Raw genomic sequence first — 15,303 nt, 5'->3', positions numbered from 1 at the left:
CACAGCAGCTCCATTTTATCATCTTGCATCCACAAGAGATAACTGTGAAAAGAACTCAGAACTCAAGAAACTTCAGAGTTCAGAAAATTAATGCTATTTGTGCATCAGCATTTAAACACAAGTGTTTTATCCTCTCAAAGCACTGAGCTCCAGCCCCTCCACTCTGTTTCCTGCTGCCATTTCCTGCTGTGAGCTGAGCTGGGACTGTCCCAGCCTGTCCCAGCTCCTGCCACTGCCTGCAGGACACTCACTCTCACAAGGACATCCCCCAGCTCAGGGAATTGTCCTTTTTTTACAGGTATTTCTATGGGAAGACATCCATATCTGCAGATCTGGGAAAAGACAAAACCTGTTCATTCCTGCTCATGGTGACAAGTGGCAGCTCCACGTTCTCTGCGTTGCTGATGGTGGGTGAAGAATTGTCTACAAGATCCAGAGGAAACGGAAAGAGGTTCTGAGTGTTCCCCTGAGGGATGAACCCTGATTTACAGCTGTGACCCCAAACAGCAGCTGCCTCAGTTTTGTAGGACTGATCCCTCCCCAGCACCTGCTTCACCCAGACCCCACACCCAAGGGGCACCCAGAGCTTGGAGCCTGTGGAACAACAAACAGGAGAAAACCTGGCTGCACAAAAATACCTGGGGAAAGAAGAGCCTTGCCACCCTCACCTTAAACCCTTGACACCCAAGCCAAGGAGCTCAGCCAAAAGCTGTGGGATGGTTACCAACACTGCTGCTCTCACCTTGTTACCAGCACAGCAAAAACCAGCAGCAAAAGTGGGAAATCCAGCATCACTTGCTAGCACAGACAAGGCTTGTGAGCTGTTAAAATGAAACTCTGAGCAAACCAAGCTTCCCCTGTGAGCTTGCTGCATCTTCCTGCCTTGACAGAGGTGTGATTGTCTCACAGGCAGCGTGGCTTTGGAAGGGACCCAGCCCTCTGCAGCTGGGGTCAGCAGAGCTGTGCTGCCAGCCACCCCCAGAATGGAGCTTGTGGCTTCCCCTGCCCCAGCAGCTCACCAGCACTCTCTGCCTGGGCTGTGCAGGGCAGGGAGCCTGGCTGAGCTGCTCCCCTCCCAGCCCAGCACTGCTCCATCCACACTGGGCTCCTGCAGCCCAAGGCAACTGTGAACAGACAGCCCAGAGATATTTGGAATTGCCTACAGTGCAGAAGGAGGGAGGCTGAAAGGCTCAGGTGCACAATATCCTGATTTTCAGGTGAGCTGGGGCACTCACCAGGCACAAAGCAATTCTCAGTTGGCTGCACTCAGCCCAAGCATGTCCAGCTCAGCTGGACTCAGCCCATCTGCAGTTTCTTAACCTTCCTCACCTTAGGATACACCTATAGGTGTATATATATAGGATACACCTATTCAATCAAGCAATCTTCATTTAAAAGCACTTCAGGGCACCTCTTCAGAGGTGCTGCTGCATTGTGAGAACCACTCAGATCCCCAGATAACCACTGCAAACCACACAGATTGCTGATTCAGCCCAAGGGTTTGACTCTGGACCTCCCACCCTCTCAATTGCCCCTCTGCCAATCAATTATTCAGAGTCCAACAGCTGGGACTGCCTGCAGAGGGGAGGCAGGATATGGAACACCAGCAAGAAAATCCCTGCTCCAGACTGGGCACTGCCTCTGGGATAAGCCCTGTCTCTCCCCTACCAGGAGGTAAAAAAAGAGGGAAAAAAAAAAAAAAAAACCAACCCAAAAACCCTGCAGTTTCCCCAGCAGGGAAGAAAAGCTTTAGCTTTAGTGTGGAAAATGTTGTTGCTCTTTTTACTTTCTAACATCTCTTCCAGCCAGAGCCTTCTCTGCTCTTATTTGGAAATAGGGGCAGGGCATTTGGGATGTTTCCTCGAAATGGCATCAGAGGCTCTGAGTGGATCCTCTCCTGCAGCTGCTGCAGAGCATTCTTGGGACAGGTAGCACTGCAGGCTGCCAGGATGTTCCTGTACCTTCCCCAGGCACTGACATGGTGGAACAGTGGCAGCACAGTGGGAAGGAATTAATCCATGGGCTTGAAAGGAAACAGAGTGTGCCAAAAGAATTCCTCAGGCTGCACAGGCTCCTCTGAACCTCCCCAGAGCCTTTCATACCTGCAAAAGCAGCTGCTGGTGTGGGCAGGAGCTGGGACCCACTGAATGCTTTGTTCCCCCCATGTCACCAGCTGCTGCCCATGCACATTCATGGATGTACATTCATTTTTGGCTCAGTTCTCACTCTTTTCCAATGGCATTACCCCATACCCCATGCACATGCTGCTCCCTTGGGCAATGCAATCTCTCAGGTCTCTGGATATATCACTGCAGATGCCTCTACCTCAATTCACTGACAGAAAACTTCCAAGCACCAAGTTTTCTTAACAGCACAAAGGGAACTCAAAGTTTACAATAAAAAATATGGAAGGGGAAGAGGTGATTCTTGTATCTCATTAAGCATACAAAAATAATTTTATATAAAAAGACATATTATGTTTGCTTTTTTCCCACAGGTTTCTAAAGGGAAGAAAATACAATCTTTGCATGTTCACATCAATAAAAACAAGTTAATTTCAATGATGATTTCTCCAGCATTCACTAAACATGAGATTAAACAAGCACAGAGGAACATGTAGAGCTCATCTCCTTTCTTTGCTAACAAATGCTGTCCCTGCTGATTCCCAGTGCCTGGATTCTTGTGAAGCAACACCACAAACAGTTGCTCCCATGACTAACTTTACTCACATGGTTTTATTGCATGAACTTTAATGGCACTACTCCCTTGAGTAATCATGAGCACAGATCTTATGATGAGATTTGGCACTACAGGTCTGCCTTATCCCATTAGGGAAGGTTAGGAAACACCTGCCTTACCTGATGTTTTCTCTGTGAACACCACCTTGGACTCAGCTGTGAAGTTCTGTCCCGTGAGGATCATCTGCTGTCCTCCATAAACCAGGCAGCTGTCAATGTCTTGCCTTTCAACCATTGGGAGCTCATGGGCAGACCTTTGGGCTGTGGACAAATTGCAAACATGAATGAAACCAACTCTGTTTTACCAGGACTTTCCAAATCTTCCCAGAACTATCTACAGATTGATCTTGTCATCGTTACCATGCGCCGGCTGCCAAAGCAGCTTCTCCAAGGTGCTAAATTTAGGTCTGAGAGGGAAAAATAAACTTACTCAAGGCATTTTATTTGGAAACATTCAGGAGTTGGCTGCAGTGGTTCAGCTGTGCTGGCCCTGCTCCTTGTCACTGAGAAAGGACAGCTTGGATGAATGAGCTGAATCTTGCCCATGCCTGTTTCCAAGCCAACAGCCAAATTTTCAAGTGCAGGCACACTGCAGCCCTAGAGCCCAAAAATTCCACCTGCACAGAGGATTCCACTGAATAACACTGAATTCCTTCAGAGGGGAAAAAAAAATGAACTTCTTCTCCAAAATTCCACAGGACAGGCCTGGCTCAGGGGGTGGCCCCATCTCCATCCCATGTGTGGCATCTGGGCTCGCAGGAGGGGCAGTGACAGACCCCCAGGAGGGGTCACACCAGGACTGCTGCAGCCCAGGTGCTCCCAGGCAGGGTCTGCAGAACATGCAGAGCATCCCTGAGGAGCAGGGCCCCGTGTCACAGACTGAGTCTGATTGTAGAAGGCAGGGGAGGGAAGGGTAGGGTGGGATCCAGATGGGCATGGATGCCATCAAGGCTGGCTAAGGTCTTCACTGGTCTTGGCACAAATTTGGAGTGTGACTTTAACAAGTTATTGTTTCTTTCCCCAGCCAGAAAACCAGGACAGCACCATGTCCCCACCTCCTTTCCTCTGATCCCATAAAACAGCCATGTGCATGGTCAGAAAAGCTTTGGGAACCCTGGTGCCATCCCTGCAGAGCATTCCAACTGTTTGCTATCCAGCAGCAGGAGCTGAAGGAAGGGGAGATGTGAGAACTGTTCCCTACAACTCAGACAGCTGGAAAACATCAGGAGCTTCCCTGTGAGCAGCCCAGGTGGGCAGCAGCTCGGGGCTGCTGAACTGAGAGTTCATGACCTGCACTCCAACTCCTCCAGATCCACCCAGCCCCGCTGCAAAGGCCTCCAGAGGATCCTGCTCATCTCTTTCCCAGCTGCCTTGGCTGGGTTTAGCTCTCCCTGACAGACACCCTGAGCAGTGCTGGGGCTGAGCCAGAGCTGAGGACAGGGATGCTGGATGTGCAGGGCAGCCCTGCCTCACCCCAGGCAGGCTCTGACCTGACCTGGCTCTGCTGCCCCACCAAGACAAAGCTCCCCCAGCACCTGCAGAAAATGTTGGAGAGTTTGGTGAGAAAACTCAAGCATTAAACCTCTCATAGCAACTTCTCTAGTTCTGCTGAACCCTTCAGTCATGAGACAGAGATTCTGCTCTCATTGAAGAACAGATGGAATTCAATAGTTGGAGCTTTCTTATGCCTTTTGAGAGGCAGTTTTGAAATCCACCTTAGGAGTCACTGTTCTTTTCAAGTATATAATATCTGGGCTAATATATGCCAGTTAAGAATATATATTCAGATTCTTTTCAAATAAGCTGATTTCTTTCACATGGTTGTAGGATTAATTTCTTTCCCAAAATACTAACATTTTTTATGAGTTCCTAATTGGATTTATCACAAAGACAGATCTGTAGCCTCAAAGGCTTAAGGGGAAATAGCAACCATCAAAAAGCATGTCTACAGCAGTCAAGAGAAAATATTTAAGCATTGCCTTGGATACTTTTCTATCCCTATTCAATCACCAAATTTCACTTCCAAAACATCCTAAATCATCAAAATCCAAGATTAACCTGCATTTCTTTCCAGCTGCACTATGTTAACAGAGAGCTTGGTACCTGCCATCCCACATCAGTGGTTTCCAATGTTCCTTTGTCACAAGGAGGGACAAATTTTAGCCTGGGAGTGACTCTGACTCATCTCAACTGCATTCTGGATGACTTTGGGCACCCCAGAGCTGAGCTTGCCCTGAGATGTGTGCAACCCTCCTGTGCCCCAGGTGTGCTGCAGAATGATGCCACTGGAGGAGTTCCAGATTTTCATTTTCATTTTCCAGGGTCTCTTTTTCTCACCCAAGCCCCTTCCCCATTTCCACCAGTACAGAGGTTCAAGGTTCAGTGTGGAGCTGCCTCAATAGGATTTTTCTTTTTTTCCTCTGCAAGAAATATTAATTGCTAATAAATCCCCTTCCTCTAAGGCTCATGATAGGTGCACTGCATGCAATAATTTCACACTATTCCTTCTCTTCCCCCAGGGGTTGGCACTTCATAAAGTGACCTACAGCTACTGGAGTTTATGAGCTTTGAATAAACAAAACACTGTTGATTTAACCAGTTGGGGTGTTTACTTTCAATAGCAACAGTTACTGACATAAGGCAGCAAAGCAAATGCTATAGAAATACTCACACTTGGCCTGAAGCAGTGTGTCAACCTATTAACAGGGGACATTATTTTTCTATTTTATTTGACTGTTTGCAAATCAAGATGTCATGGATTCGTGGTGCCAAGAAATACAATGCCTGCAGTGACACAGGACAGAAAGGGAGCCACTGTCTGAGAGCCCTGCAGCTCCTCAGTGAGCTCAGCCTGCAGGGAGCAGCCCACCCAGCCTCCCCTGACCCATTTTTGTCAGGGTTTCAACCTTCAGCCTCTCCCTGAAATCCCTGGGCTGAGCTGAACAGCTCACATGGATGCAAACTGACCCTGACCAGGGCAGGCAAAGGTGGGTCCTGCTTCCCCAGCTGCCCACAGGATCCACACCTCTCCTTCTGCAGCAGAGAGGAGATATGGCTTTTAGGGGGATAAAAAGGAGAAAACTGATTACCTGGAGAAATCTGTTACAGCTCCAGGTCTCCCCCAGCAGAGTGTCACCATTGCTGCTGGGAGGTGACAAGGGACAATGCCAGGTGGAGCAGCCTGCTCCAGTGGGAGGGGTGGCACTGGATGAATGTCCTGGGGACAATGAGCTTCCAGGTGCCCTCCAAGCCAATCCATTCTGTAATTCTGTGATAAATCCTGCCAGAGTGAAGCCCCTCCACACTCTCCAGCTGCAGCACTCTGTGAACTCAGGTTCTCTGCTGGCCCCACTGACAATGAGGCATCAGAGAGGTTCCAACCCTGTGATAAAATCCTCCTGATCAGGGGGAGCAGGACTGAGGCTCAGGTGCAGCTCAGTGAGGACAAAGCCACTGCTACCCCTGAGTAGATAAACCAAACAAACCCAAAATGAGGCCGTTTAAGAGGGGTGGGCTCACAACTGGCACCCCAGAACAAATATTCAGATCCCTCCCTGGACACCTCTGTTCCTACCCTGCCCAGAGCAGCCCCAGTTCACCCCAGTTTGCTGGAAGCCTTCAGACTGGGACTCACCACCCCTGACCTGTCTTTCCAAACCTCCAAACATTCTTGATCCAGCCACTGATTCCTGTAGGGTTTGAGAAGAGCAGATAGAGCAGGATGTCTAAAACCCCTGACCCCTGGAAGCAATAGCAGAGGTGTAATTTGTTATGGGATTAATTCTTCCACCTCAGTGCAAACCTCAACGAGCCAAAGAAAATATTTCATTCCTGCTGTCACACTGGGTTTATTTACCACGAGCTGCCTGTGGTAGGATTGATAGGAGCAGAGCTGCTGTGCTCAACACTGCTCCAACTCATTCATGTTTGAGAGACTTTGATCCCCTCCATCACTCCCTGGAGCATCCTGAGCTCTGCAGTGGGAGGAAAGACAAAAGCTGGGCAGGACCAAGGGCAGGAGACACCTCCAGCTCCAGGGACATCAGCAAGACACCCAGGGAGAAGCAAATTTCTGATCAGAGGGTGGGATAATTCACCTCCTGGTAGGAGTATGCAGCAGTGGAAGACTTATGAACTAAAGAAATAAAGCTAATTTCCAGCCCTGGTGGGGAAACCTTGAAAATGTGGTCTAAACAGTCTGAAAAGAAGAACAGAGTGTGACTGACAACAGCTTCTAATTTGCTGCCAGCAAGACTTAATCAGCAGTTTGTGCAGAGCCATCCAAGCAAAAAGCACCAAAAATAGAGAGCCTTTCTGCACCTCCTCCTCTGCAGATAATTTATGGTGTCCTGACAAAGGAGGAGTGACAAGCACCCATGGCAGCAGTGTCAGATAAGTGTGACACTTTCTATGAACTGCAGCCAGCTCAGCCAGGCAGTGTGAGATGGATGACAGGAAAACCAGGGCCTGGGCTCACTGCTCTGTCACCCACCCCTGGGTCTGCTCAGCACTGCCCTTCAGTCCCTCCTGGGGGATCAGCCCAGCCCAAACCCTGCTCAGCCTAAACCCTGCTCAGCCTAAACCCTGCCCAGCCTAAACCCTGCCCAGCCCAAACCCTGCCCAGCCTAAACCCTGCTCAGCCTAAACCCTGCCCAGCCCAAACCCTGCCCAGCCCAAACCCTGCTCAGCCCAAACCCTGCTCAGCCCAGACCCTGCTCAGTTCAAATCCAGCCCAAACCCTGCTCAGCCCAAACCCTGCTCAGCCCAAACCCTGCTCAGTTCAAATCCAGCCCAAACCCTGCTCAGCCCAAACCCTGCTCAGCCCAAACCCTGCTCAGCCTAAACCCTGCTCAGCCTAAACCCTGCTCAGCCTAAACCCTGCTCAGCCCAAACCCTGCTCAGCCTAAACCCTGCTCAGCCTAAACCCTGCCCAGCCCAAACTCTGCCCAGCTCAAACCCTGCCCAGCCCAAACCCTGCTCAGCCTAAACCCTGCTCAGCCCAAACCCTGCCCAGCCCAAACCCTGCTCAGCCCAAACCCTGCTCAGCCTAAACCCTGTTCAGCCCAAACCCTGCCCAGCACAAACCCTGCTCAGCCCAGACCCTGCCCAGCTCAAATCCATCCCAAATCCTCACTCTGTGTGCTCTGCTGGGGTTTTGCTCTCACCACCAGCAGCACCAAAGACAAGAAGAATCAGGAGTTTAGCCCTGGCAGCAGGAGGGACAGGCATTCCCTTCACTCTCACTCCGACTTTAAACACTGAAATATTTTGGTTGCATGCTCCAAGTGGCAAATGTTGTCAGAATTAGCTTTTACATTCTGTGCTTCAAGGGAGAGAAAATGTTCTTTAGAGACAGCACCAGTTTTTCTGTCAGCTGCACTTGCAGCCAACAGCATGACTGTCTTGAAGTTGAAATGAAAGGGGGAAAAATTCATTTAATTCAGCTGGAAACCATGATACTCCCATAATAATCATGGTTATGGTTAAACTTGCAAATAGGTATCTCCCAAGGGCAAAGAGACCATTTGTTTCTGCTTTTCTGTCTGAATAAAGCAGGGCTCCTTCTTGCCTGCTGCTGTGTTCCAAGCAGCACAACTCCCAGCTGAGGAAAAGCAAGCACTGCCTTGCCAAGACAACATTCTTTTACATGACTAGCTCTTTCCTCTGTAGTTATTAATGTGTCACAAATCATAGGCTCAGATTGTCTAATATTATGGGAAAATCTACTAGAAGGAGAGAAAAATAAAGGAAACTTCCAGGGAAATTGATTAAAGGGAAATAAGAAATTTGACCCAATTTAATGGAACAAAATACAGTCAATAATAGAAACTATTTAAATGCCTCTAGATGGACACACGGTTCTTTAGCAATAAGTTTTGTTTGTTTTGCTTTTTTACCACCTCGGAACATCTATTATAAGAACAAGATTTTAGTCTCCTCCTCTCGTGCCAAATGCAATTTAAGTTTGCATTTTAAGAGATTCAGGGTCAGCAAACATGGATTCTACAAACAAGAACTGTGACAGACTTTGGGGAGGTTTAACAGGATTCATTAGAATAAAAAGTGGAGGACACACTCACACTGAGCTCACTCTCAGGCATTTGCACAAAGCAGGTTTTGGTTGCTGGCAGCATGGAGCAGAACAAGCTGCCCTACTACCCTGGATTCCATCCTGCTCCAGGATTTCAGCCCAGGAGTGGAAACACAACTCAGATGTTGGGGTGCCCACATGAGCCCCCAGAGGAGATGGCAAACCCATCTCTTGGAGAGGCAGCCCAGAGCCAACAAATCCTGTGACACCAGAGACCACCCAGCCCTTGGTGAAAGGCAAAGGAACGAACTGATCCTCCAGAAATCATCCTCATGGCTCAAAAATAACCAACCTGTGAGTGTCAAACCTCTCCAGGGGTGATTTGAAGGGACACTCATCCCTCCCTGCAATGCCTCAGCAGGAGCTCCCCAACAGCAGCTGCTCCATCCCAGAGCATCCCTGCAGCAGGATGGACAGCAGGACACACAGAGCCCTGCCAGGGAGGGCACAGGGAGCCAGGCCAAGCAGGACACGGGCTCTGCATCCCACACACGCCCCTGGACCAGAAGGGATTTGGGGATTTTCTCCCCTCTCCAGCACACACCTACAAGAGAGTGGTTTCCCAGGGATTTTTCTCATCTTTCCAGCACACACCGACAAGAAGTGATGTCCCACAGCTAACTAACTGAGCAATGGCCTGTTGCTGCAATTATCAGAGGGATTTCAAATGCCTTTGCCTTCTCAGTGGCTTCAGGATGAATCAACAGGCAGCAGGAGAAAAAAAAAAAAAAGCTGCTGAACATTGCAGGCTTGTCTGGGTCTGAGGTGCATTTTAAGGCAGAAGTGATCATTTAACAGCACATCAGCCCCTGGTCCTCCCACGCTGCTGCCTGGGGGGGAACTCGAGGGATGATGCTTTGAACCTGTGAAATCCCCCCCGAGGATCTGTCAAGTGCTGAGTGTGACACAGATGAGGTGGAAGGAGCTGCCCTCTGAAAAGCAGCTATTTCACAGCTCCTGCTTCAGTGCAGCTGATGAGCTGCTGACACTGCTGGGGCTTCCTGGGGATCAGCTCCTGGGCAGGAGTGTCAGGGGCAGCCCTGGGGAGGGAAATGGATCCTGGAGCTGCTGCTCCAAGGATTCCCCACGGGGACATCATTCCTGCTGCCACCCAGGAGGGATCCTGAGCACAGCCCCTGGGGATAGGGGTGCTCAGGAGGTCAAAAACCACCCAAACAAACCAGAAAACAAAGGGGGAAAGTGAATCCCAGCAGCACAGACGGTGGGACAAGAGGAAAACATCCCCCAGCCCCAATCCCTGCTCCTTGGCAGGCTCTGAGCTTACCTGGGGCTCTGCAGGGTGTGCAGATTGTCTGGGACAGGCTGAGGTTGGTTACACCTCTGCTGAGATTGAGGCTGCATTGCTAATGCTGCCTGAGCCCTCTGATATTTTTTATTACCTTCCCAGAACCGGGCTGAGATCAGGAAGTGCTACTGAAATGCAAAAAAAGTGCTAAATATGCAATATATTCACTAAATGGCAGAGTAACTAAATTGTTGCTCCAGATCACTTCATGCCCTGCTTATACCTCCCCAAACTGCCTGTATACCCACTATTCCAAAAATAAAACTTTCTTATTTTATTTCCTTGGGGATCAAATACATTTTTTTTTTACTGTAGGAGCTTTGCTGTCTTCTATGCAGCCAACATTTTAATACTTAAATTATTTTTAAAAAACCCCACTAACAATAAGTTACTTATACTGGTATCTCCACTCTTGGATTTTTTTATGCCCTTAAGACCCATCTCAGAATAAAAGCCTCAACATCTTAAGCAGGGCTCTGCCACAGCAGTCACTGCACAGGCAAATTAGGTGTGTGCACACAGCTCAGAAAAAATGTGATTTATTCTGCAAACCGTGCCTGAAGTGCAGCGATGGGCACAAACACAAGGTGCCATTGTGGAAGGGCTGCCTGACTCATGCTTGCTCTTCCTGAGGAGAATTTGAGGAGGTGGGGGGTGATGTGTGGGGCTCCCTGGGGACCCAGGCCAGCTCCTCCTGCCCGCAGGGTGTAGGAGTCACACCTGGAGCTCTCACTGAGCGCTTCCTTTAGCAAATGGACCTTTGTTTCAGCAGGGACACGTTTGGGGTGGAGGCCACTATTGTTTCAGCCATCTGCTCCCACAGGGGACAGTTTCCTACAGACAGAGGTGGTGGCTACTCCCACGGCTGTCCCTTCCCCATCACAGTGCCCAGAGACTTCACCCAGCTGCTCAAGTGCCAGAAACACTGCCAGGAGATCATTCAGAGCCATCATCCCCTCCCAGCCTTGCCTTGGTTATTCATTTCTACTGATTTTTAAAGAGTGCCATCAATAATTCACTAGCCAGTTTGATTTCCCACCAGAACTGGCTCCTCTCACTCTAAGCTGTGGTATTTAAGCAAAGTCTGCATCTCAGTGAATACAACTCACACATGAGACACTCAATGGCTTTCTTCACATGATTTATGGCAAGACAGGTTCTGCTAAAGTGGTGAGTCATTCAGCAAAGGCAGAGGAAAACTGTTCATTAGATATTTGTGAAATCCCCAAACCACCAAAAAGGCACATCTAACAACAAAAAGCATCAGAGGATGCACAGGAAGCAGCAAAGTGGGCAGAACCCTTCCAGAAATGACTGTGACCCCCATCAGAGGCCCCTCTTTCTCAGGATCCACTCAGCTACAACGAGTGGGAGGTGCAGGTCTGAGCTCACACACTTATGGGATCTGCACTTCAGAAATCACAACTGCCAGTTTTCTTCTGTCCCTCAGGGGAATACCAGAACAACCTGTGCTTTCCCTGCCTCAGCCTCCTGAGCTCTGCAGCCCTTGGCACTGACAGCTGGAAAAAGCCATGGCCAGAGTGCCCCTGAGCCCCAGAACCAAAGCTGTCCCTCCATTCCAGCTGTGCTCCTGCCACAGCTCAGCCAGAAGACTCTGGTCACTCCTTTGGCACACAGGACTGGCCACAGTGCTCAGAGCTGGCCCAGTCTGAGCCCAAACCTGCCAGTTCATGGGGGACAACTTCAGATTGTGCCTCCACTGGAAATAAGGCAGGAATGCAGACAGCTTGCACACTTCACCAACAGGCACAGTGCAGGTGTGTCCCTGCACACACCCCACTGCTCCTAGGAATCACCTGAGAGCCAGCAGCATCCAGCAGCAGCACACTGATAAATAAACTTTGCAGAAGCCCCCAAGCTTGCAGCTTGCTGTGATGCCTTGACACTCACATCAGCTGGGCCCAGGGGTGGGTACAGCAGCATCCCCAGGGACACTCACAGCATCCCCAGGGACTCTCACAGCATCCCCAGGGACTCAGAGCATCCCTGGGTACTCACAGCATCCCCAGGGACTCAGAGCATCCCTGGGTACAGCAGCATTCCCAGGGACACTGAGAGCATCCCCAGGTACTCACAGCACTCGATGGGGTGGGAGGCAGCCCCAGGGACTCTCAGAGCATCCCTGGGTACTCACAGCATCCCCAGGTACTCACAGCACTCGATGGGGAGGGAGGCAGCCTGCAGGGACAGCAGCCTGCCGCCGGGCTGGGGCAGGTGCACGCGGAACACCAGCCGCACGCGCGTGTTCTTGCGGCCGATGTCGGTCTCGCCCTTGCGCAGCTCGATGTCGGCGTTGCGCAGCTTCAGGATCCCGGCGCAGTCGATGCTGCAACACAGGGCAGGCAGCTCACCCCTCTGCCCCAGCTGCCCTCCAACCCTGCCCCAGCAGCCCTGGGCTCGGCCGGGGCCAGACATTCCCGTGCCGGCCTCCCAGATGTGCAGCAGCTGGGGACGCTGCTGGACCTCTCCTGGCTCCGCTGGCAGCAGCAGCTGCTCCCCATCAAAACCCCAAATCTTGTTCCCCCAGTAGTGCAGAGCCCACCCCAGGGCAGGAGGCTGCATCAGCAGCAGTGGAATTCAGCTCCAAAGCAGCAGCCAGACTGCTGCCTCCTGGCCCAGGTCACTGTGCCATCCTCCAAAGCCCTGGGACATTGTTCCCAGGCAAGGCAGGAGCCTGGCAGAGCAGATGTTCATTCTCCCTTTCACTGTGTCCCCGCACAAAGGGGGGGAGCAGCAATGAAAGGATTAGAATTGCTTAAATCAGCACTGCAATTTAATATTTGGTGTAAGTGCAGGTTGGCTTCTGCAGAGTCCAGTGCAACCTTGCAGACATGCCTGTGCTAGAAATGTGACAAGTGTTTGTCAAGCTCAGAAATAGTTCTGAGCACTGCTATTAAACAGGCACTGCCCATTTTGATATCAGTTCTAAAAACACATCATTTCTCTTCTTTTGATATGAATTAAAATCACATTTGGGGAGGTATAATCCCCAAGTTGTTCCTTGCCCTCGTATATGTGCAAGGGTTTATTATTCCAGGGTTCCTTGTTAGGAATGAGGTATGTTTTCTAAAAAAAAAAATATGAAGAAAGAATGTGGATTTTTGTGATGAAGTAGGGGGGCTTAAAAACATAAGTACTCTGCCAATTTTGTCAGGATCCTCTGAAGGATGGAGATACAGCTCTTCCCTCTGCAGAGCAATCACTCATGCCTGGCACCTGTCCAAGTCTGAAGTTTTCAGACTGGTGCCCACTTCATCCCTCTGCCCCCATAAAACTGGAAGGAGTAATACAGACAAGATGTGCCTGTACTTGCTTTTCTGTTAACCTGTTACAAGAGGAGATTTCATGGCCAGAGCAGTTGGCTGAGCTCAGAAGATGTTTTCTATTCCATTACATGTTGTAAAACACATCCCACACCTTTCCTCTGTCTGCTCCCTGTTCCTCACTGTGTCCCTAAAGCACAAATACTTGAGATTTGAGTTTTTTTCTCCTGAGTGCCTACAAACCCTTTGTGACTGTGGAGACGATGGATTATTAGTGATAATAATGGATGCCCCACCCCTGGCAGTGTCCAGGCCAGGCTGGACAGGGCTTGGAGCAGCCTGGGACAGTGGAAGGTGTCCCTGCCATGGCAGGGGTGGCACTGGAGGAGCTTTAACCTCCCAACCCACACCATTGTGGGATTACAGCACAGCAGAACCTGGAATACAGAGCAGGAGTGCCTGCATGGCCACCTGATGGATGGGAGCAATTCCAGCAGCTTTAACCCAGCTGCTTGTAGCTGTTTTTCCAGAGTCTTACCCTGCAAAGAGGAGTCCCTCCAGAGCAGTGCCTCCTTCCCTCACCCACCTCAGCTCTGCTAACAGAAAGAAATGTCCTTACGTTGCTCTCATGTTGTTTTTGGGCTCCAGGGGGATCTCCAGCACTTTGGTGTTGCCAATGATCTTCTCGTAGCTGGTGGTGGTGACGGTTTTGCCGGTGATGCGATGGACCTGGTAGAAGGCGTGGGGCTTCAGGATCCTCTCATCTGCAGTGCCAATGAAGATCTGCAGCCCCAAGGGCTTGTTCTCCATGTAGCCGTGCAGCTGGAAAGAGATTAAAGACCTGCCATCACACACTGGGCCTGCAAGGCTTCAGGAAAGCAAGATTTGCAGATATTTAAAGATAAATGTGTGTATCTGGCATTGATTTGCTGCTCTTTGAAACTCATCTTTGCCTCAGTTGTTGGTTCACATTCAACCATTCCTCCTGCACTGCATTAAAACATCACCTGTGCAGGTAGAGATGGCATTTTGGGGCTGGGGCTGAACAGCACAAGGATGGCTTAGCTGACCTTGCAGTCTGGAATTTCTAGGCCTCAAGGACACAGACTGTTCTGTCTGATTTTTGGTTTTTTTTATAAACACCATTTGCTGCAAGGAAACCAGAATGCCTCCTTAGAGCAGGGAGACAAGGAAATTTCTCCTTCTTTATTAATGTTCAAAATTACAAATCAAACCATTCTAAATTTCTCACATAACCAAAAATGAGAACCAGACATTTATCTACCACACAGCCAGGGACTGAGCTGAAAGGGAACTTTATGGTCTGAGACATGCTAAATTTGTTTTCAATTACTCTGTCCACATACAAAACCTTGATGAAGCCATACAAAGCAAATAGTACTGGAAGATCAGAGAAAAGGAAGATTAAGCTAATGGTATTCATGGCCAAACCAGGGTTTTTTATCTTTTCTTTTTTATTTTTTTTTCACCAGTCAGCAGGAGGTATCCTTGCACAGAAGGATTAATTCCCCCCTGGAAGGGGACCACATGCAGCATCAATGCAGTGCTGGCAGCCTTCCTCCAGCATGGCAAATTTAAGGAGACACTCCCACTCCAGAGCTATCACTCCTCATCCAGCACATATTTTGGAGGCACACAAAGACAGGGGCTGTGCCCCAGAGACCCTCCCAAGCCAAGGGCTGAGTGAGCAGCCTGTCCTGGCATCAACAGCTCCATCAACACATCCATGAACAGCTCCATGAACAGATTCATGAATGGATCCATGAACAGATCCATGAATGGATCCATGAATGGATCCATGAACAGCTCCATTAACAGATCAATGAACACATCCATGAACAGCTCCATGAATAGATCAATGAA

At 49.7% G+C, this 15,303-nt stretch overlaps 1 protein-coding gene and 1 long non-coding RNA gene across 9 annotated transcripts in view; one reads left to right on the top strand and one right to left on the bottom strand.

Annotated features, from left to right (window-relative positions):
- LOC306809855 overlaps window positions 1-15,303 on the top strand; it is a 639,653-nt gene that overhangs the window by 343,286 nt on the left and 281,064 nt on the right. The window lies entirely within an intron of this gene.
- Window positions 1-15,303, bottom strand: part of NFATC2 (nuclear factor of activated T cells 2) — a 75,133-nt gene that overhangs the window by 34,128 nt on the left and 25,702 nt on the right. For all 8 annotated transcript variants that reach the window (XM_079321741.1, XM_079321742.1, XM_079321743.1 and 5 more), the window contains exons 4-6: window positions 14,039-14,241; window positions 12,310-12,482; window positions 2,859-2,999 (exon numbers count right to left, since the gene is read on the bottom strand). In XM_079321741.1, the coding sequence (XP_079177867.1) occupies window positions 2,859-2,999; window positions 12,310-12,482; window positions 14,039-14,241 (517 nt within the window). The remainder of the gene's footprint in view (window positions 1-2,858; window positions 3,000-12,309; window positions 12,483-14,038; window positions 14,242-15,303) is intronic.

Source organism: Erithacus rubecula (genome assembly GCF_903797595.1).
Source record: "Erithacus rubecula genome assembly, chromosome: 18".
Taxonomy (NCBI): Eukaryota; Metazoa; Chordata; class Aves; order Passeriformes; family Muscicapidae; genus Erithacus; species Erithacus rubecula.
The sequence above is the reverse complement of the archived record's forward strand: the minus strand, read 5'-3'. Positions and strand labels throughout refer to the sequence as shown.